Genomic DNA, 23162 nt, shown 5'->3' with positions numbered 1-23162 from the left:
GGAGCCTGGATTGGAACCCAGGCCTGATTTCCAAGGCCATGTTCTTCCCAGAGTATGGAAATTCTCTTTGGTTGCAGAGGTCTTTCTTAAAAAGTAACAGTCTAGGGGCACCTGGGTGGCTCAGTCCATTAAGCATCTGACTCTTGATTTCGGCTCAGGTCATGATCTCACGACTCATGAGGCAGAGCCTCACGTTGAGCTTTAAACTGACAGTGCGGAGCCTGCTTGGGATTCTCTCTCTCCCTCTCTCTCTGTCCCTCCCCTGCTTGTTCTCTCTCTCTCAAAAAAAAAAAAAATAATTAAACTTAAAAAAAAAAGTAGTCTAAAATGGGTTCTGCGGGACAGGCTGGGGAGGCATTTCAGCCAGCCTGAGGCAATCAGGGGAATCTTCCCAGAGGAGGTGTTATGCTCCCTACCCACCCCCCACCCCCCACATCCACAGGTGGGGCAGGTGGTCCTGAGCCAGGAGTGGGGATGGGCTTTGGGTGGAAGGATGGATAGAAATCTGGCTCCCAGAACTCATAGAACCGGGTGAGTCATCTGTGGGTGCAGCCACCACCTCCTCCCCCATAGTGACTCTGGTCCCAGGGTCTCTCCGACCCCTCAGTCCCTTCCAGGACCTGCCTTCAGGTTTGGCTCCAACCTCAGTGGTGAAGGGGGCAATGTGTCTGCAAGACAAGTGGGGAAACCAAGGTTCTGAGCATTTGAGGGCATAATCTGAGTCTCCCTGGTCACGGGCAGCAACACGAAGGTCTGTCCCCGGACCTGCCCCAAGGAGCCCCTGAAGGAGAAGCAACGTGCAGGTGGGTGCCCGGAATGCAGAACTGGAACCAGGGATGGAGAACTGAGCCTGTTTCTGCCAACAGACTGGCTGTGGGACCTGGGGAACATCTCTCCCCTTCTCCGAGCCTCGGTTTGCTCCTTTGTGCCATGGGGGGGTCAGTCCTGGGGTCTGAGAACCCCACCAGCTCAATCTGAGGGAGAAGGTGCCCTGGGCATTGGGAAGGGGAGGGGTCACTTCCACTTGGGGGAGGAGGCACGTGGCAGCCAGGCCGGAAGATGGGTGGATCCTGACAAGCAGAGGCCGGGGGCGGGTGGGGGGGGGGGTTGGGGGGGGTGGGGGGGTGGGGGGCGGGGCGGGGAAAGGAATGGTGTGGGCCAAGGCAAGGAAGAGAGAAAGAAATCCAGGGAGCTTTGTTGGTTTTTTAAAAAGAATCCATATGATTTTTAAGCATCTACTCATGCCTAGCACTGGGCAAGCACTATCTCTAATACTCTCTCTGCTCACCCCCATTTGACAGATGAGGAAAGTGAGGCTCAAAAAGGGGCCAGGACTTGCCCACGGTTCACACACAGCTGGGTGTTGAACCTGGGTCTGACCAGCAGTTGTGACTAAGACCCAGGGGCCCACCCGCCCCCATCAGGGTTTGGTTTGAACGAATCAGGAAAAGTTCAGCCACCAGGTTCCCTACTTCTGTATCCCACTTGGACACTTCCAGAGACGGGGAGCCCAGCTCCTCATACCCCCACTGCAGGTGGGCAGCTCTAATTGGCATAAGGTTCTTGCTTCCTAACCTGACTCCGTGAGAGAGGATACCGTGTGACGACAACGCAGTAACAATGTCTAAGACACAGGGCACTTGCATTGGGCCAGGCACGGTTCCATACTCATCTCGGACATTTGCTCATGCTCCTGCCATGCTGCCATGGGGGAGTGTGATGCTTGTCATCCCCATCGTGCAGGTGGGGAAGCTGAGGCCCGGAGAGGTCAAGGACTTGCCCAAAGCCACAGAGAAAGCGTGAACATTAGAACCCAGTTCTAGAGCACTCGAGGGCGGAGCCCGTAACTTCTCGGCCTTTCTCCTGCAGCCCCTCTTCCTAGTCCTCTCCCCCACCTCCTTCCCTCCAGGCACCCAGACCCCCTCTCGCCAGTTAGCACGCCTGCTGAGTTCGGGACAGAAAATCCATTTCTCCTCTCTGACTTCCTCCTGTCCTGAGCCCTCCCTCCCTGCTCAGGTAACTCCTCATGGCCAGTCCCCGGGGAGGCTGGAATAATTATAGATTTTTGAGAGGCTGCAGTGGTGTTCTCCTGCCCCAGGGCCTGAGCAGGGCTGGGCTTGCTGGGCAGACAATTACAACGGGTGTCCACAAATTAGGATTCTGCAGGAGAAGGAGAAAGGGGCTTGATTGAATGCAACCTCTTCTTCCTTTCTGCTTTTAATTGGGGGAGCAATACAGTCATTAACCCTCAGCCCGCTTATCAGGGCACCGTCTGCAGGAAACAGCTCTGTGGCCCTGGCCCGGATCAGTGCGTTTGGTTTCTGGTAAAGGCAGAGGATCACTGGAAGATCTTGTCTGCCCTTCAAGGCCAGGGCCTGACCTCCTTCCTAACCTTCCAGGCCCTGGTTCAACACGTCTAGGGCTTGGCCTGCAGGCCTGGGTTTGAATCCTGTTCCTTCTACTACCCAGCTGTGTGACCGGGAATAGCCCCTTTACCTCTCTGAACCTCGGTTCTCTTTTTTAATTAAAAAAACATTTTTTTTAACATTTATTATTGAGAAACAGAGAGAGAGCATGAGCAGGGGAGGGGCCGAGAGAGAGGGAGACGCAGAATCTGAAACAGGCTCCAGGCTCTGAGCTGTCAGCACAGAGCCCGACGCGGGGCTCGAACTCACGAACCAAACCGTGAGATCATGACCTGAGCCGAAGTCGACGCTCAACCGGCTGAGCCGCCCAGGCGCCCCTGAACCTCAGTTCGTTATATGAAACGAGCAGAGAATGAGAGCGCAGAGGGGAGGACAACACAAGGCAACATGTGCCTCGTGTTTGTCACATAGTAGGTGCTCCACAAACATCACTCCCTTCTCTCACATTCTAGCTCAAAATTCTGTCACCTCTGGAAAGATTTAACAGACGCTCCTTGTATCTTCATCAGATTATGCAGGGAGTGCAGCATCTGTATTTCACTCATATCTGGGCCCCCGTGCAACCTCCCATCCATCAGTCCTGTACCTGCTCCTTCCTCAGTTTGCTCCTCACGGCCCCCTACCAGCGACACACAGGCAGGCCTCAGGGGACGTGTTCACCAAAGGCAGCCTCAGCCCACTCCCCACCTCCCTCCATCTCTGAGGCCAGATCCCCCATTCCAGACCCTTTGGCCCCAAATCTCCTCTCTCCTTCTGCACAGCCCTCCTTGCCCTTTTAATCTGCAGATCGCTGGTTTGAGGCTGCCTCCTCCAGGAAGCCTACAGGGACTGGACCCCAGGCCACCCATCAGTCTCTGCCAGAATGAGAGTCCCTTGAGGACCAGTAAAAGGATCAGCTCCTTGTCAGGGGAACCAAGGCAGAAATGGAGCTGGAGGGAGGCAAGGAGGGCAGAGCGGAGAGAACCACTGTGGCCCCGAGGGTCCCCGCTCAGCCCATCTCTTGCTACGTCCTGCTGTGTCAGGGCCTGCTCAAAATCCTCCAGTGATGAATGGGTACACAATATGTCGTCTCTCCATACAACGGAATATTATTCAGCCTTAAAGAGAAGGAAATTCTGACACGGGCTCCAACAGGGATGACCCTTGAGGACATGATTTCGCTGAGCGAAATAAGCCAGGAGCCAAAGAACGAACACTGCATGATTCCACTTATATGAGGCACCTAGAGCGGTCAAACTAGAGACAGAAAGCAGAGGGGAGGCTGCCTGGGGCTGGGGGAGAGGAGAATGGGGGGGGGGGGAGGCGGTGCTTAGCGTTTAACAGGAGCAGAGTTTCAGCTGGAGAAGATGAGAACATTCTGGAGATGGATGGCGGGGACTGCTGCCCAAAAATCGGGACGTATTTGTCGCCCCTGAACCGTACACGTAAAAAATGGCTAAAATGGTAAATCCGATGTTGTATAAATTTTATCACAGTTTTTTGTTTAAAGTCCTCCCGTGGCTTCTGGCCTGCCGCAGCGGTTTTCACACAACGAGGATTTCCCTGGACTTGTGCCCAGAATGCTCCCCACCCCCACGCACGGGACCCCCTCACCTCGTTCAAACCTGTGCTTCCGTGTCACCTCCTGCATCTTCCCTGCCCTGTCTGTCCCCTTTTCGCGACTTCGCGCTTTCTCCTTACCATTACACTAACATGCCGCCTCTTCCGCGTCTCATTCGCTGCCCCTCTCCCAACCTGAGTGTAAGCCCTTCAAAGGCTGGAGACTGGAGCCTGTTTTGTTTACCGTGGGATCCTGGCAGCCGCAATGATACCAGACACACGGTAGGTGTTCAGTGAACGCTGGCTGCTGTCGCACAAGACATATACGGTGGCTGTGCCAGAAGGCAGAGAAAGGATCCCATCCTCCTGGCTCAGGGCCGCCCGGGAGCTCCAGGAAACCCTCACACTCAGGGTGCCCAATGGGACACTCAGGGTCGGAGGCAGCTTCTCGGGCTGGGCATCCGAAGTCCGCAGCAGTGGCTCTGTTGAACCCCGGCCGTGGCCCCTCCCGCCTCTCCCTGTCACTTCCATGTGTCCCCCCTGGGCTGGAATCCCAGCTCACAGGTGGCCCTGTGCCTGGAGATGCCCTCCCTGCCCAGGCTGGAGCGGAAGTCCTCTTCGGGGCCCCTGATGGTCTCTGAGTCCTGTCATTGCCCCCACTGCGGCATGTCATGTGACAGATACTAAGGTGTCTGTGTCTCCCCCCGCCTGGGAGCTCCCCCAGCCCAGGGCCCCTGCACTGCCCAGCATGGAGGAGGTGCTGTTAAGCATGTACTGAAAGGGCGAGTGAATGAACGAATGAATGAAGGTAGAAAGGTCAGACAGAAACCCAGAGGACTTAAGTTTGAAACTGTAAGGAAAAAAAACAAAACAAAGGAGACAGACATCTTTTGTTTATTGAGCACTTACTATGTGCCAGAATGGAGTTTCGGGGGGGACCGTGCCCACAAGAGCAGGGATAGGGACAGACAAGTGGACAATGTGGACACAGCAACCTGGGAGGTCCTAGCTGGGCCCCAGTAGGCCGGGCCCCTCCCCATCCTCTCTCCTTCTGGCCCTATGACCACCGGCCGCCCAAGCCCGGCTTGGTCCACGCGGGTCCTGCCAAACTGACAGGCAGGCTGGAGGCTCCCTGAGAGGGCCCATAAAGTTGGGATAGGAAGTGCGACCGAGAATGAGACGGGACAATAAATCAAGGCCGGCAAGGCCGGCAATGCCAGAAAGGGCTGTGGCTGCTTCGCGGGGGGCCCTCTGCACCCTTGCGGCCCGGGGACGAGCACCACAAGCCTGGGATCAAACATGGGATCATCTTTCTGACTGGAGGCCCACAACCCACCAGAAAGCTGATGTGTCTGACCCCGCATAATCCCTCGGAGCGGCCCTGCCGATCAGGGATCATCGGCTCTTTCCTGCAGGTGGGAAAACTGAGGCTCACAGAGGTTTCCAGCAGCTCAGGGACTTTGAGGAGCTGGGATTCAGACTCAGGCCTTAGGAGCCAAGTCCAAACTCTCCCCCTGTTCTCTGCTGGTGCTGGTACGACAGTGATGAAGATAGGAAGTCAGGGTGTCCACGTGAGGGCCCCTGGAACTCCCCCCACCACTTACCTCCCTCCATACCTGAGTCTTTTCCAGCAACTTAAGAAACAAAGCTCAGAGAACCTGGGGGCCATCAGGCACCCCTCTAGGTGCCGCCTGTACACAGAAGCCTACTTCATCCTCCCAAGGACTTGATGAGCTGGTACTATTTACTGTCAGCCCCATTTCACAGAGGGAGGTATGAAGATTCAGAGAGGGAGTGTCAGTGCCTGAGGTCACACAGCATGAGGGAACAAAGCCAGACTTCAGTCCCAAGGCTGCCTGCAGAATTTGCCAACCAGAACCTGAGTCGTCCGTCACTCAGCTCCTTTCCCCTTCTGTCCTAAAAAGTGTGACTCCTTGGGGGTCGTTTCCGGACAGCCTGCTCTGTGCCCAGCTCAGCTGGTGGCCAGGACTGCAAGGGGTGTGGCACGGGGTCAGGAAGGCCCATGGCCACCTTAACTCCCAGCTGAGAGGCCGAACAGGGGAAAGGCTGCGGAGGGAGTGTTTAACGGAGCCCCAGCTCATCTGTGAATCTCACCTTGCTCCCGAAACCAGGAGATGTGACATGTCCATAAGAGGAAAACCCAGATAAACTGGATGGAAAAGCCCCCAGGGTCTGAGAGGGCTGGCTGCGTAGAAGGAGCCCAGCAGGCAACCTCCCCCCTGGGGGTGGGTGCAGAGCGTCTGCCCAGGGATGGGCTCCAGGGAGGAACTCGAGGGTTCTCCGGCAGGCTGAGGGATCCGGGTCGTTTCATCTTGGAGTGGGCAAGCTCTCCCCTTCTCAAGAAGCGGAAGAAGGCATTTTGTACAAAAGCTTAGTGAACCGCAGCGTGCCTGGCGGGAAGATGGCGACCCGGGCATGCGGTGAGCTCAAGTCCTCCCGGCAAACGGGATGAAAGAGATCAACCTTCATAGACCCCTACGTGTGCCGGGCTTCCCAAGACTACTGTGTGGACAACAGCTGGGACTGAGCCTGCATCGCCATGTACCGTTGTTCAGGGTGTGCACCATTCACATAGCCGTGAATCGTGGCCCCTCCCCGCCCCAGCCCAGAGATACGCAGAGCACAACTGTATGCAGAAACTTGGGATGCAGGTAACGGTGTGAGGGAAGATAAAGGCAGGCCCACGTCTGCCTGGACTCAGGGGTGGCTTCTAGGTGGTGGGGCACACTTGGACTTGAAGGCTGGTTGGAGTTGGCACAGTTAGGAGGAGCTCCGAACAGGAAAGGGCACACCCGAGGGAGAGTCTCACGAGTCTGACCTCTTGGGGACTACCTTCACCATTTCTGCAGGATCCCTGATGCACCTGCACCATTATTTACTTAATATTTATTTTCAAAGCATCTTTCCCTTTTTACTTAAATAAATTCAGCTTAAAAGGAGACTTTTATTACCGCCATAAACGGAAAATCAGCATCACTTGCCATAAATAGAGGGTAACTGTAAAAATAAACACTATGAGACCCAAACAGCATCTGTAAATTCCAGCCAGGGAAGGCAGCGGCTTGCTGAAGGCTCCGGGCCTCAGTCTCCATTTTCTTGCATTAACAGGGGAGACCGGCGAGGGTCACGCATTAAATTCAGAGCAGCACCAAGCAGAGACTCTTCTCGATCAGAAGGGCTCGGGACGCAGGGCCTGCTGAGGGCCGGACACAGCGGGCAGCCACCCCCACCACTGTCACGGGCCCTGGCGTCCTCGGCCACTGACCTCCCGCCTTTCATCCCTCGGCCCCACCTCCAGGCCCCGGCTTGCAGAGGCCCACGGACCTGGAGCCTCTCTGCCACTCGCCTGTCACAACCCTACCGAGCCCGCCAGTCCGGCTGACGGGGCAGCTTCCTGGGTGATTCAGTGCCAGGTGCCCTGCGTCTTGCACACGGTGAGGACTAACACCCGCTTCGGGCCCGAGGAGGCCCGAGTGCCCGCTTGCAGAGTGAGCGAACAAAGAAGTGAACAGTGGACGCCCTCACGGTCCCTGCTGCTGCAACCGGCGAAGCCACCTCCCGAGGCATTGATTGCCCTCCCCCCAAATGGGGAAAGAACATTATTTTTGTATGAAAGCAAACATGAATATATTATGGATCAGAATACAGAACCCATGAATTTTGAATGAAATAGACCATCAAAGAAATGGTGCCCTGGTGGGGAGCTGTTTACTCCGCCGCGTGGGGCTGATCCCCTAGTCAAGGGGCCTCTGTCCGATCCAGTCAGAGGCCTCCTTTGCCTCTGCAGCCTTAGGCCTTGCCCCGCGCAGGGGATTGTTGACCTGTTGGCAAAAGCGGGGAGCGGACCAGGAGGAAGCAGAGGGACTGGGGAGGGGGGCAGGGACGCCCAGGATTTACGAGTAAGGATAACAGCTGCACCCCTGGCCTGACTCGCCGTGTGGCTCTAAGTCACCCCACTGGCCTGAGTGCTTGTTCCCACATGTGTCATTTTTTTTTTTTTAAGTTTATTTATTTATTTATTTTAAAATTTTTTTTTTTAACGTTTTGTTTATTTTTGAGACAGAGAGAGACAGAGCATGAACGGGGGAGGGGCAGAGAGAAAGGGAGACACAGAATCGGAAGCAGGCTCCAGGCTCTGAGCCATCAGCCCAGAGCCGGACGCGGGGCTCGAACTCACGGACCGCGAGATCGTGACCTGAGCTGAAGTCGGACGCTTAAACCGACTGAGCCACCCAGGCGCCCCTCACTTGTGTCACTTCTTCAAGGCTTATTTCGAGGACTGATGCAGGTGACATGTCCATGTGGGGGACACAGTAGGGCCTCAATGCCCGCTGTTCCCCGGTGGCAGCCACTCAACTGCTGAGTTTTATACACACACAAGGCCATTCGCTCAGGTGGGGTCCCTGCCCAGCCCCGCTGATGGGGAAGGAGAGCTGCCCTAAATAAAAGTGCAAACAGCTACCATTTTGAGCCCCTACTATGCGCTAAGTGCATGGTGATGCTGGGCCTCGGTTTGCTCATCTGTAAAATGGGGGTGATAACACCTATGTCGTAAGGCTGTTGTCAGTGGACGATCTGGCAGAGTATGGGCTCCAGGGGCGTTTCCTTTGTGTTTAGATTGTCATTGGAGCAAAATTCAGGTCACAGAATTAACCACTTTAAAATGAACAAGTCGGTGGTACTGAGCGCATTCACGGCGTTGGACAACCGCCCCCTGCATCTAGTCCGCAGACGTTTTCATCCCCCTGAAGGGAAACCCCGCACCCAGGAGGCAGTCACGAGCCGTCCCCGTGACCCCTGGAGGTCACCGCTCTATGTTCTGTCTCTGGACTCCCCTATTCTGGATGTTTCATACCAATGCGATAACACCACATACGGTCTTTGGGGACCGGCTTTTTTTCACTCAGCATAATGTTTTCGAGGTTCCCCTACATTGTAGCATATATCAGATTTCATTCCTTTTTATAGAGACGCTTCTTTAATAACGTAAAATGTCTCACCGAATCCCCAAGACAACCCAGGAAGTGGCCACTGTCACTCTCCTCTTCTTATGGGTGAAGAAACTGAGGCACGGACAGAGGGAGGACTTGCCCCCCTCCCCCCTCCCCCGCCAGGCAGCCGTGACCCGGCTGGGCGGGCAGTGCCGGTGCCCGCGGCGGGGGGCAGGGTGCCTCCCAAGGCCAGCGGCGCGGATTGAGGGAGACAGCAGTAGAATTACAAATCTAGGGAGATTTAAGGAGAGTGAAAATATTCTGGCACTTGCAGGATTGTGGGAGTCGAGCAGGTTTCCCCAGCGGAATTCCCGCCTCCTCTTCCCACACATCTGGGCCCCGGGGAGTGAAAGGGTTTGGGAGGGAGGGAGGCAAGCGGGGGGATGTGCGGGGAGCCAGCGACAGGACAGGAACCAGAATGCGGGGGCAGGGACACGAGACGGCAAACAGACATCCTGACGTTTGTGCAGATGCCATTTCCTCCCACCCCCCTCGCCTGGACATCCTGCAAGGCCAGTGGGGTGAGCCCATTGCACAGATGGCTCCTCAGGCTTGCAGAGCTTGAGGGGGGTCAGGACTTGACCTAAGAGTCTGCCTAAGAGTCTGACCCCAAAGCCCGGGCGTGTGCCATCCGTGCTGCCTGCCAGGGGCAGAGAGGGGGTGAATGGAGGAAGCAGAGGGAGGCCGCACCAGCCACAGGGATGAGCGGCTGCCCCCGAGCCCAGAAAGGAGCGCCCCTCAAGTCCAGTGAGAGGGAGAAAGACAAGTGAGAGATGGGTGGGGGCAGGGAGCGTGAAGAACAGAGAAGGGGAGAGGGCGCTTGAACGCCAGGTGCACGGACCGACAGCAGGGGAGAAACTGAGGCAGACTCTGGCGGCCACGCCGCCTCCCCAGGAGGTGTGGTCCAACACGGCCCCCCTTGGGACATAGTGCTTGCCCCTGCCCCTCCCGCCCCTGCCCAACTGTGTTTGGGAAATCTAGCAGAGCAGCAGAAACCGTGCGAGCTCTGGAGTCAGGCTGACCCAGATGTGAACCCCAACTCTGCTTCCTTGTGGTGGGCAAAGCCCTGAGCTTCAGTCTCCTCATCTGTAAAATGGGTATCATGGGCACTCAAGAGGATCACACATCCCCGTAAATATCCGGCACCTAGTGGGCTCCATGGAGCTTTATCAGGTTGGTGATGATCGGGCCGCTATTCACGCCGCCTCTCACAGGGTGGCCTTGCTCCGGCTCCTCTTGCCCCAAGACTCCCACCTCCCTTTTCCTCCCCTAGAAGACTAGACTGGCCTGGCCTTCTGAAACGCAAGGACTGTTCTAGAACCAGAGAATCCCTAGCTGACGGGGTTCTGCCCCACCCCAGGGCTTTTGCACTGAGTGTTTTTCCTCTGCCCGGGAGGAGATTCAACAGAAAGCAGCAGAGCCAGGATGGGGCTCAGGACTCCCAGCGCCTAACTGGAGTTCAGGGAGCACTGCTGGGGTTTGGGGGACATGAGGAGACCAGCCGGTGAGGCTCAGGGCCCCCTGCCCCAGAGGCCTTCCGTCAGCTGTCAGCCAGCCTGTCCGCCCCCTCCCTCTCGTCTGCCTGCCAGGAGACCATTAGTGCAGGGTTGTTTGGAGCGTTATTTTCACTACCATGCACTCCGGCCGCCGGGCCTCCATTAGGGACCCTTTCCTGGGCCCAATGACAGGCGGCAAACGGCTCCCCAGTGAGCCGGCCATAATTGCTGCCGCCTCTGAGGCCGGAAATAATTTTTTTAAAACCTCACAAAGCAAAACAGACACGCTGCCGTCTGCTCTCACCTTCCCTGCCCTCAGCCAGGAACCAAACCTGAGGGTTGGGAGAAGAGGGGCTTCGGTCAAGACCCCCAGCCCCAAGTTGGCCAGTGAGGCTCAGAGAGCTTGAGTAGGGGGCCGGGACTTGAGCCCAAGAGCATCTGACCCCCAAAGCCCGGGCATATACCATCCCCTACAACCTCATCACGCCAGGCTGGGGGGGAAAGGTGGGGCTCTGCTCCCTTGCCTTGAACTAGGTGTGGGCCCCCAGCCCACCCACCTCTTAAGCCCGTTTCCTCTTCTGCAAGATGGCGTGTGGACGGGTGCCTGGGGTGCCCGCTGGGATGACCACGGTGAGGCTCTGGCAGGTCACGCGCCCCTGTGAGGAGGTACACGAAGCACGGTGGAGGGAGCCGGAGGGTGGGGGGGCAGGGGGGGGAGCCTGCCAGGCAGATGAAATCACTGGGGGGAAGGTGCTGAGGAGCCTGGGGTGCTCAAGTATTAGAAAGGAAGCCAGTATGCGCGCACACACACACACACACACACACGCGCGCACGCGTGCACACCCAGTTCCCATCTCCCACGGAGCCCACGTTTCTGTCGCCCCCTGGACGCTGCGGCCCCGGCATCCTATGAGCCTGCGAGTTCGGGCCTAGTCCAGAAAACAGCCTCTCCCCCTCCAGCCTCCAAGTCCTGTTTGAGCCCCCACTTCAGGCACATGGCGGGTCCTACCCCGACGCCAGACCCCCACCCTCCCCACTCGAAAACCTCCAGCTGGTGGGGGTCAACACCAAGCCCCGCAGCCTGCTTTGCCCAGTACACATGCACAACTCTCCCACTGAAGCCCCTGCCAGACCCAGGCCGTCAGGGGAGGCTCCCCTGGCCTCTGGAATCCCCTCAACCCAGCCCTCAGCCCTGGATTCAAGGAGCCCACCTCCCCCAGGAAGTCTTCCTGACTGCCCCAGGACATGGGGACCACTCTGGTGGGAAGCCTTCAGAGACACCCCCCCCGCCCCCCCGCCCCTCCGGATGGCTCGCCCACCTGAGCCATTTCCAGGGCTCTCGTCTCTGGCTGGCTGTCCTCCGTTACCTCTCCCCCGCGCCCACCCCCTGGAGACACTCACCCAGAACTTGCTGGGGAAAGTGACAAGCTTGTTCCAGAGCCCCCCCCCCCAACCCCCTCCCCCCAGGTCACATGGGAGAGCTGCGGGGGAGGAGGAGGACCCACTCCCGGCTCTGCTGAGGGCTTGCCCTGCATCCTGGGGCTGGCCCTGGCTCCTTTCTGGGCCTCAGTTTCCTCCCCAGTGAAATGAAGGCTGCTTCCCCTGGGACCACAGGTGAGCTTTGGGGGCCTCAACGAACCCACCGGAACTAACCAAAAATGGTGTGGCATTTTTCTGAGGAAGTGATCCATTTTTCATCAGATGCTCAAGAGGATTGTGACCTCCAAGAAAATTAGGAACCACTAGTCTAGACAAGCTCCAGTGTCCCTTGTAACATCACCATTTCATTTCATCCCCTTGTAACATCACCATTCATTCATTCGCTTCAGTCATTCAACTGACATTTCTCAGGTGCCCGCTCTGTGCGGGTATCATCATGCTACCCAGAATACATGCGTGTGTGATCCTAGATGTGACCCGGAGAGAGGAGTGTGTGCGTGTGGGCGCGTGTGCGTGCGTGCACGTGTGTGCATGTGAAGACAGACAGGGTGAGGTGGGGAGATGGGAAGAGGGAGGGTGATGGATGCAGCAGACACAGGGAAAGGGACAAAGAAAGATGGAGAGAGACTGAAGGACAGAGGGAGAGAGTCCAACCCGGAGAGAGAGATCCAGAGAGAGGGGCAGGCAGAGCGCTTGCCACAGATGGCCACTGCCAGCCCCCTAATTGATAGCTCTGAGCAAGGCCCCCCCCGGCCCCAGCTCCGGCTCTAACCTTCCAGATGCTCCCAGAGCTCCTATGCCTCACGTCCCAAGGGCATCAGCTTGGAGGGGCCGGGGAGGCTGATTCAGAAGCCAAGGCTATGGCACAGAGGGCACAGCCTGGCCCCCCTAGGCTGGGACGCTAGAGGGACCACCCGGCTCCTTCCCGCCCAGCCACATCTCAACCGCACACGATCAAACACCCAAATGCACGCTTTCCAGACGCACGCTCAGACAAAGCCACCAGCCCCCTCCCTGCGGAACAGCCAGGCAGGTGCACCCAGGGTCCCACCACCCCCACTGACAGTGCTGGACTCGGATCCAGGAGCCTAGGCTCTCAGATCGAGCTTGTTCAGCCAGACCCTGGCCTTTCCGGCATTTTGGCATCCCGGAGAGAATCCGACGAAGCCAAGGTGCCGCTCCGGAACAAAGCAAGTGTCCACACGCCCACCGGGCTTGGCAGCCAGGAGCAGGACAGATGAGCAGGGAAGAACCCCAGCTTTGCAGCCCCATAAGCTGGGCTCAAGCCTGGCTTTGCCATTCAACAGCTGTGTGGCCTCAGGCAGGTCACATCACCCCCTACGCCTCCGTGTCCTAGTCCGTAACATGGGAGCACCCTCCCCATGGGGCGTGTGAGGCTTAAAGGAGGAGGTAAGGGAGACGATCGGCACAGAGGAAAAAACTGGATGAACGCTGCCTGGCGTCTTGGTTCCCAGACCCCCGAAGGCCACTGAGACGAAGCATCACGTGCTAGACGGAGTTCGCACCGCCGTGGACTCCAGCCTCACCTGCTGCCTGGAGGACAAAGGAGAGGGCCTGGAAGGACTCCAGAGGCTTAGAGCTTAGGTAAACTTGCCATCGTTGGGGGTGCCGAGGCCCAGAGAAGGGCAGGGACCTGCCAAGCTACCCAGCAAGGCCGAGTTAGCGGGAGGGTTGGCTAAAAGCTCAGGGTCTACTTCTCCCACCCCCGAACTCTGGCACTTTAACTTTAATGAAGTCACAAAGGAGCCACTGCCCGCACCTCTCAACACAGGAGCCAGCAAAGGCCCTCACCCCTGCCGCGTCCCCTGTGTGGGGCCCGGGCATCCTCAGCCCCGCCCACCTGGACCCATCTCTAACTCGCTGTGTGACAGATCGTCATTAACCACCCACTGTGTTCTGATTTCTCTGCTGACTTCACCAGTCTGTGCTCCTTTGGGAAATAAAGCAGGGATTCCCTCCAAAACGCCCCCAGCTAATAAATGGTTGGGTCCAGCTTGCATATCTTCTGTGACAGGGAGCTCACTATGGGGTCCCCTCACTGCCCCGGGAGGGAGTGCCTTTTCTGGGCTGAACATCATCGCTGCTTCTCAACTCCTATCACAATTTATACTTCTATGTATGTTTTATAGGTTTAGTCGTCTGAGCTAGAACCTTATCTGTCTCCTTCACTGCTACGTCCCCAGTGGCTAAAGGAGCCTGGTGCATGGCAGGTGCTCGGCTGATGTTTGTTGAATGAATGAGGGACTAAGTGAATGGTCAAGCCTCCAGTACCCGGCAGCGGCCTCTGTCAGGCCAGAGGTTCCCAATGAGAGCCCCGAGTAGGAGGTGGCAGGAGGCAGCCCACGGGCCAACAACCCCCAAGTGCAGTCATTCCGACACACTGATCTGCCTGTGTACCACCCTCACTGGCCTGTCTGAATGGTTTCCCATAAACTAACCCACTGTTTTTTCATATGCCCGTTAGTCTCGTCCTAAGCGATCATATCCGTGAAATCACAGTTTTGATGTGCCGGTTTTATTTTTCCAATCCACATTAAAATAAATGCGAACGATTAAAATGTAAGAGGTTGTGTCCGGGTGCTGCCTAAAACCATCTCTCAGGTAGGACCCAATGGCTGCGGAGGGTCCTGGGGGTTCTTGAAGAGAGGTTTCAGCTGGGGGTGAGGGAGCCGAGTCCCAGAGACTCCTCTGCTGGCTTCCAGGACGGGGAGGGGGCCCCGTGGCGGGGAGGGGGACCTGAAGGAGCGATAGCCCCTCTGGCTCCCCGTCTCCGCCTCCCTTCCCCCAGCGGCAGGTGCCAGAGGGACCTCAGGGTCACCAGCTGGTGGAGGGGTGGATTTCTTCCCCCAGTGAGATCACCGGCCCTTTTTCTGATAGAAGAGTCTCACCTCACCAGGGCGGGGGAGAGGAGGAGACACCCTGGCGCCCCGTGACCCTCAGGGTTGCAGCCTCTCCTATGTACCCAAGGGGCGGGGCCTGGGTCCGTCCACGGCAAGGCGACATCAGCCTTGCCCAGCCCGGGATGTCCTTGCAGTGGTCTGTAAGGATGAGGAGGGGCTCCAGCTTTGTGATTTTTCTTCTAAAGACATGACGAAATTAAAATCAACTGAATGTTTCAAACTACATTAGCTTGGAATACACAAAAGTTTTGAGATTTCAGACCTTGGACGTCTCCAAAAACTCTTCGTCTCTGCGACTCAACAGCATTGTGAGCACGGGGTCTGGAGTCACACTCCGGGGTTCAAATCCAGACTCCAGCACTTGCTGGGTGTGGGACCTCAGGCAAGGCTGTTAACCTCACTGGGCCTCAGTTTCCTCATAAATACACTGGGCCAGAGAAAAGGTCCCTTCTTCTTAGGGTGCTTGTGGGGATCAGATGAAACAATGCCATGGAAGGCCCTGGCATGACACTCAGTAAACATTTCCTTCTGCGTATTTCTCACTTTATTTGCACAGCGTTGGATCAGGCGACCCCAAACACTAACCTCCCAGGCAGTTTGGGCAAATGCACCCTTGCCCACGGCTTTGTTCCTCCCCTCCGTCTCCGGTCCTGGTGGCTGACCACTCTCCCTCACCCCTGTCCCTGCCCACTTGTTTATCACAAGGAGACTTCCCCCAACACTTCTGCTGTCACCGTGTCACCGTGGAGATGAGCCGAATTCCTGTCCTGCTGGCCGCCCGCGGCTCCCGTTGCTTCGGGAATAGGCCGCCGGAGCGGCTGATAGGCAAGGTGTCAAAACCAATTGGTGTGAAGGACTCGGGGAAAACCGCTTGTGAGGGCCGATTCCCCACAGGAGGCCGGGAACCCTCAGCCCAAGGCCGAGTGTTTACGGGCGTAATTGATAGAATAATCACCAAGACCCGAGACAATGCGAACACATTTTTAACATCATAACCTTCGGAAGACAGCACTCAATTTTCTCCGTCTCCCAGCCACCAAACTAGCCAGCTTATTGATGGGGAGATACCAACAGTTCAGTAAGGAATGAGATAATGCCAGAGTCGTTTTCCAGTGCACAGGCTGTTTGCCAAATGGCCCGGTGGCCCCCACCCCTCCCTCAGCACCCTGCTGCTCCCTCCTGGCAACAGAGAGAACCTCAGGACCGTGAATCACTCAATGGACAAAGCGCCGGGCCAAGCCAGGATCTGTGTCTGCATTGGGGTGTATTAATAATTGAAGGTGCTGGCCTAGGTGTGTGTGTGCGTGCGTGTGTGTGCGTGTGTGGCAGGGCGGGGTGGCAGGATGGATGTTTGCTTCAGTATCAGGCTTCCTGGGTCTCCTCTCAGGGTCCACATGCCTGCTCCAGCGTGGCCCTCTCCCTCTCTTGCAAAACCAAATCAACCCAGCAGCCCCTGGACAAGACAATATCCTGTCCCTACACGTGGGTGAATACTTTAGGCAGTGGCTCCCAAACTCCGGCTGCGCAGGAATCATCTGGGGAGCTTATTAAAATGCAGATTCCAGGGTCTCATCAACAATCATTTTGGCCAATGGGTCTGGGGGACCCTGGGATCTGCATTTTAACAAACTCCCCGGTGATTCCAAGGCAGGAGGTCTCTGCAGGACCCCTGCCCTGGCCCAGACCTGGGACAAGGACTGGAGAAAGAGTCCAGCCCAGCTGTCTTTTTCTAACTTGCATGTGCCCTCAGCAAGACCCTACCCGTCACCTGTCTAAGCGGCTGGTTCCTCTTGCTGGAACCCACTGCTCTGCCAGTTCTCTGGGGAGCTGGAAGGCTCAGCTAAGGCCGTGCAGAAGGAAGAAGTCCTGTCACGTGACTGGCCTAGCCTGCCTCAAGGCCGTCCCGGAGGAGGCAGGCACAGCTCTTCCACTCCCCATACAGGCTCAGTGACCTTGGGCGAGTCACTGGCCCTCTCTGAACCTCAGTATTCTCCTCTCTCCAACCCCAGCCTTGCATGAATAGTGTCAACCTTGGTGAGTGAACACTGGCAAGGTGTTTGGTAGCACCTACAGCACATAGTAGGCAGCTCATAAATGCTAGCTCCTCGCTCCCCCCCCCCCCACCCCGCCACTTCTGCTGTGCTTATGGCAATGAGTTAACCCTTTCTGATAAGGAAAATTCAAAATAGTTGCCATTAACGGAATACCTACTAGGGACGAATACTGGCCACCACCCTCCCAGCCTCTCAGTCCCTTGTGCCTCCCTAAGAGGCATGCTCCATTCACTCCCCCATTCGATCCTCATGCCTTTAAAAGGCCCCCTGCGAAGTGGGCTGAGTGCAGGAAGCAGGGAGATGGGAAGCGAGACAGATGTCCTTGCGGACCCACCTGACCACGGGTTCTCCCTGTGACAAGTCCCGGGTGGTGGTGCGGGGGGAAGGTGTCAGCCTGGCGGCTGGGCTGGGCTCGGACTGAGCTGGAGAGGGGAGCAACCGCCAAGTGGTTGGGGTCCGTGGGCTCCTCCGGAGGAGCCCCCCACTTCCAGCCTCCCATCCCCACCTCCAGGCACCGAGACCCCTCCCTAACCCGGCCACATTTCCTGAATCAGCCGAGGACACGCGGAGCCCAGGAATAATGAAACGATCAGGCTCCAATCTGCTAAACAGCAATTTCTGGGCTTTTTCAGCACACACAGCTTTTATCAAATTGGTATTCTCCTCCTGAACACAAATGGCTTATTAGACATGACCCACTTATTCGCCGCGTCTCACTATCATTAATAACAGTTTCTTTTTGTGATTAAGTGAGTGGCTCCAAACCCTTCCTGTGGTGGCGGGCACTTGGCCCGGCAGAGGGGCCGCCGTGGGGGCTCCTCGGCATCCACTACTTGGTGACTTTGAACCTGGCAATGTTGGGAGAAGGCAGTCTGGCCCCTGCAGAGCAGCCTGGCTTCCTTGTTTCTTGAGGGACAGAAGGAGCCCCACAGGGGGCTGACCCACTTGCCCAGAACTGCACAGGGGGGTCAGTGAGAGAAGCCAGGGCCCCCAGCAGTCAGTGCTGTGTCCTTTCTGTCTAGCCCCTCCTCTGGGCCTTAGCGGGACCTGTCCAGGGTTCAGAGGTGACATTCCAGCTGGCATGGCAGAGTTGTGCCCCTGAGCACGCCCGGCCAGGGGGCAGGAAGAGACTACCACACAAAGGGCAGACCCTCAGGACCTCAGGAATGACAGAGTAGCACCCAAATCCTTGAGGTCTGATGCTCCAGGGACAGGATGACCATAAACCTCAGAGCCCCAGTCCTCGTATCTCTCGGGACTGCAAATGCAGGAAAACCCTTCCTTGGAAAACCTCCTAGTATAAGTTCTAACTGTGCCAAGGAACTGAGCATCGCGAGGAGGGGAGCGGAAGGAGGGATTCCCAGTTTCCTTTAAATGGGAGGGGATCTGACGGGGAGATGAATGTCCTGGAAAAAGCTCTGTCTTTGCCCGACAGACCCTGTGGCCAGTCCCAGCTCAACCGCTCACTCACTGTGTGACCTTGGGCAAGTCCCTTCACCTCTCTGAGCCTTGGTTTCCCCATCTGTAAACTGAGGATCAACATACGCCTTCCCCTATTTACCAGCGCTCCGGCCAGGTCAGTAGAAATTCGTTGGAGGACGTGAAGGGTGCGCAGATGATACACAGAGCAGTTCTATCAAACGTGGTAGGGCAGAAGGTGCAGGGAATCATGGTTCCCCAAAAGCGGAGACCCTGAGAAGGGCTTTGGAAGCGCCCGTGCCCCTCGGAACAATCCCACTCGTGCATCAGGCCCCAGCAAAGCCTCCTCTGATTACCCACTCCCCCCGCCTCACTCCTTCCTTCGGAATAAATCACACAGTTCTCTGCTCTTTGTGCAGACCTCCCCACCGGCCCTGGGCATACAGTGCCCAGCACTGGTGCTGCAGCCGCCCCCACTGGACTGGGAAGGGATGGATGGAAGAAGCGTCTCCATTTTCATTTATGCTCCGGTCCCCATTCCGGAGCCTGGCTCACAGGGGCAGGGGAACCCCTCCCCAGCTACCAGCCTCAGATGTTACAACTCCACTGCCAACTTGGGCTCCTTTGGGGCTAAAAGGAGCTTCCCAGACTCAGGCAACCAGTGTGGGGTTGCTTGCTTGCTCCCCAGCTCCCGCGGTGGCTGAGTTGATTTCCCACCTTTCAATCCTCAGGGCCGAGGCTGAGGATGGGGGGGGGGGGTACCCTACAGAAGGATGGCGGGGGGCTTTCCACCCACCCCCAGAGACAAGACAGAAGCACCTAGCATCCTTCTTCCCCATCCACGCCTGTGGCCGGAAGCAGCAATCCCAACTATTCCAGTGTGTTTGAGGGGCTCCCAGCAAGCCTCCGACCCCGACCCTGCAGGGGCAGCCGCAGCTCGGGTCTACCAGTTCTCAAGACGCGGGGTCTTCTGTCCCCAGGACCTTTCCCAGTGATCTAAGGGGCAGATGAGGAGTAAGAGGGGATGAGGGCAGCTACAGGGTTAAACCTACAAAAGGGGAAGGCAGATGGGCAGAGAGGAGTGGGCGAGCAAAGTGTGTTCACAAGTGTGTGTGTGTGTGTGTGTGTGTGTGTGTGTCTGCAGGCAGAAGGGCAGGCAAGAGTTGTGCAGAGTGTGTGCGCCTGGGTGCCAGCTGGCAGGGTGTGAGTCCCCCAACCGTGGTGCCGGTGTGTGTGTGCAGCGGGCATAAGTGTGAGTGGTTATGAGTGAGGAGGGGGATCCGAGCAGGCGGCTGGAGATGCGTGAGGGCGGGAGTTGTGAGTGTGGGAACAGTGAGCGTGCCCCTGGCTGTGAATACGTGTGGTCCTGGAGGTGTGTGTATCGGCGCGAGCGTGCTGGGGAGGAGGGGGCTCTCGGCTACAGCGGGATCGATCCGGGTGGCACGCGGGGTGCCCCTTCCTCTGCAGGGGCGGCCGGGGTGCCAGGGCGGGTCCGAGGACCCGGCAGGGGGCGCCACGAGACTCCCGCCGGGGTCGACGCGGGTTCCAGCCCGGGGACGGCCAAGTTGGAGCGGCGCAGCCCGGGGTGGGGTTTGGTGGGGAAGTCCGCGGGGGCGGCGACCGAACTCACCGTGGCCGGAGACGTGGTTATCCCAGGGCGCGTGGCCGGCGGGCCGCGTGGCGCCTCCGAGTTGCAGGAAAAGTGCCAGGTAGTGGAGGGCGCCCAGCGCCGCGGCGAGCGGGGCCCCCATGGTGCGCGCTCGGGCCGGGGCGCCGCCGCCTCACATCGGGGCTCAGGAGACCGCAGACCCCGCGCCCGCCGTTCCCTGCCGGATGCGGCCTGGCTGCCCAGCTCCGGCCGCTGCCTCTCGCTCGCCGAAGCTGGCCGGGCCCCGGCCCCAGCCCTCGCCCGGCTCCGGTCCAGCCCCGGGTGCGGGTAGCGAGCGCACGCCCAGCCGGCCGCCTCCGACTGCGGGACTCTTCCCTTCCGCGGAAGGCCACTCCGCTCGGCGCCGGCGCCGCCGCACCCCCTCCCTCCCACTCCCTCCCGCCCGCCCAGAGGAGGCGGCGGCGGAGGGATCTGCCGCTTGATTTATCATCAAAGTTTTGCCCAGGCTGGGATTTTTAAAGCGGTACCCGCAACGTCCCCCCACCCGAGAGTGCAAACGGGCGGCGGGATGGGGTGGAGGCAACCACCCAAGGGACCCAGTTCCCGCAAAGCATAACACAACTGGCTTCAAAACCTGAAATACTATCCAGAGGGATGAGGAGAAAAACCCATCCACCTGCCGCCAGACTCAGCGCGCTCCGAGGGACTCCCAACTTTGCTAGCAGGGCGGTGCCAGGGTCAGGGGGTCGGTGGCGGTGGGGGTGGAGGTGAGGGTGAGGTAGGGCAGGAATCTGGGCTGAGGCCCAGGGGACCTCGTGATAGCCCTGCCGCAGCTTTTTAGCTCCCTGCGTGATCATGTCCGGATGTCTATCCCTGTCTGAGCCTCAAAGGTTTCATCCGAGAAATGGGAATAGTAGCTACCTGCAGGGGTCGTGGTGAGGATTCATGAAAAATCGTGAACGTAAAATGCCGTCCTCATGGTAGGATCTGAATAGTTATTACTATTGTTACTCTCTGTGTCTCAGTTTTCCTGCCTGCCTAATGGGAGTGATGCGAGCCAGTTGCTGGAGCTCCTAGCTCCAAGATGCTGGGCCCTACGCGGTGGATTGGATCGCCCCCTTCTGGACTGTAAGTCTCCCTTCCTCGGACCGATGGGCCTAGATGGAATGTTGGAGGGGCGGGCAGGTAACAAAGCCACTCCCATTCCCAAGACCAGGAATCCAAGGAGATCCTCCTGTTCCGTCCCTGACGGGTATACTGGGGCTGTTGGGATAGACCTTCAGTACAGACACGAGGGCAGACAGGTGGCCTCATTTAAAGGAAGAGGAAGCACATTAAATCAGAGACATAGCTTCTCCGAGGTCCCACGGAGAGTCTGAGGCAAGGGTCTCTGATCCCAGGGCAGGGTTCCTTCCTGCTCTCATCCCTTGTCCTTCCCCAAGCCTCGTTCCCGACATGGTCCTGTCCGCCGCAGCTTCAGCACCACGGAGTAGGACAGCGTCAACCCCGACCCCCATCTTTTTTGGCCCCAAGGACCTAGCTGGGCGGGCTCTTAGATTCGAGGATTCAACACCGGGGACGGACCTTCCGGTTTCCTCTCCCGCTCCGCCGCCCGCCGAATGGGAGTGAGCACAGCAGAAAGCCCACTCCCCTTTCCACAGACTACAGATGAGTCCAGAATTGTGGACAGAGCCCCAAGTTTGAGAATGAGATTAGAGCCCGAGTGACAGCTCCCCACCCATCTTTACTCTGCCCTCGCATCCCTCTTTCCAGTATTATGGCGGGCAGCACACTGGATGGGGCCTGTGGTCGCCAGCAAGAATCCAGTTCATTCAAAATTATGGACAGTCCCCCGAAGCCCCCAATTACAAATGCTGTGTTTCAGCCCAGCTTGACAGCCCCCGCAGGACGCTGCCTTCAGCACCGCGGACAGATCCCCGCCCTCGTCCCAATTCCTTTCCGCCCACATTCACTAGTGGAAGGGGTTGGTTTTGTCTGATTAACTCACTTCTTTTCACTTCCTTCCCACACAGAGATGGTACTTAGGCTATCTGGGATGGCCAGGCATCTTGGACTCTACAAAAGCGTTTTCTCATTCATTAACTTGAGCCTCACTTCCAAAGAAATGGACTCCATTGCCCCTCTTATAAAGATGAAGAAACAGAATCTTTGAGATCACACAGCAGCACCAAGACTGAAACCCAGACTCTTTCAGTTCCAGCCTGAGGCCTCTCCAAGTCAATGTGGTGGTAGAACTGGGGCTCACACCCAGGGCTTTCTCCTCTTAACCCACAGATTGCAGGCAGCGGGGCACAGGCAAAGGGTCAGGGAGAGAGCAGATTAAAAGAGAGAAAACAAGAGATTCCACTTGAGGGCTGCAAAGGAAGGAGGTCAGGGTGGGACAGCGGCACTCTGCTGTTCTGCCACTAACACACTGCCTGACCTTCAGGAAACATTTCTCCTCCTAGTCTGGAACAGGGTTAAACACAGTGACCTCTAAATCTCCTTCAAGAGCAGACCTCCGGGGATTGTATGAGTTTGAAAAGGCTTATGCTGTGAAGGTTCTGTCCAAAATTCTTCCAATGGCCTTGTTTCTTACAGAAATCCCAACTTGTCTTGTTTGCATTCAAGGTCCCAGCCTCCCCTCCTGCACGTGCCCTCTGTCCAAGTACCATTTCCACCAGGTTCTCTCCCTAAACATGCCTGAACTTGGTCACGTCCTTTCCCTTCCCAGTGCTTCCCCCTCTTCCCGCATGCCTTCCCCTCTTTCTAGCAGAGTCCCCCATTGACCAAGTTCCAGTCTGAGTCCCCCACAGGAAGGAAAGACTTTTGCCAGTCCCCAAGCCACTGTTGGTCCATCACTGTGTACCCAGAACTGTGCTAAGAACTTTAATTATCCCACTTAATCTTCAGAACAACCAGGCCCCATCGAGTCGAATAGTGTGGTTGTAAGTATGGATAGTAGCTTTGAATCCTGCCACTTGCTATGTGACCTTAGACACGTTACTTAGCCTTTCTGTGCCTGAACTTCCTCATCTGTAAAATAAAGATTATAATACCACCATCGCAAGATTATTGTGAGGGCTAAATGAAAAACATTACAAAGCCCTTAGAACAGTGCCTGGAACGTAGTAAATACGTAATACATGTTGGCTACTATTATTATCATCTGTTGATATTATTTACAGACAAAAAATAGATGCTCAGAGAGGTTAAGTGTCTTGTCCAATGTCACACAGCAAGGCA

The 23162-nt window shown here is 57.1% G+C and overlaps 1 protein-coding gene across 2 annotated transcripts in view; it reads right to left on the bottom strand.

The window, feature by feature from the left end:
* Positions 1-20338, bottom strand: part of VSTM2L (V-set and transmembrane domain containing 2 like) — a 37508-nt gene extending 17170 nt beyond the window's left edge. Inside the window, exons 1-2 of one of the 2 annotated variants that reach the window (XM_060617407.3) lie at positions 19938-20338; positions 11031-11129 (exon numbers count right to left, since the gene is read on the bottom strand). In XM_060617407.3, the coding sequence (XP_060473390.3) occupies positions 11031-11129; positions 19938-20058 (220 nt within the window). In that variant the 5' untranslated portion in view covers positions 20059-20338. The remainder of the gene's footprint in view (positions 1-11030; positions 11130-19937) is intronic. The other variant, XM_060617410.3, reaches the window with a different exon arrangement.
* Between the last annotated feature and the right edge of the window lie 2824 nt (positions 20339-23162).

This window comes from Panthera onca, chromosome A3, assembly GCF_046562875.1.
Source record: "Panthera onca isolate mPanOnc1 chromosome A3, mPanOnc1 haplotype 2, whole genome shotgun sequence".
Classification (NCBI taxonomy): domain Eukaryota; kingdom Metazoa; phylum Chordata; class Mammalia; order Carnivora; family Felidae; genus Panthera; species Panthera onca.
The sequence above is the reverse complement of the archived record's forward strand: the minus strand, read 5'-3'. Positions and strand labels throughout refer to the sequence as shown.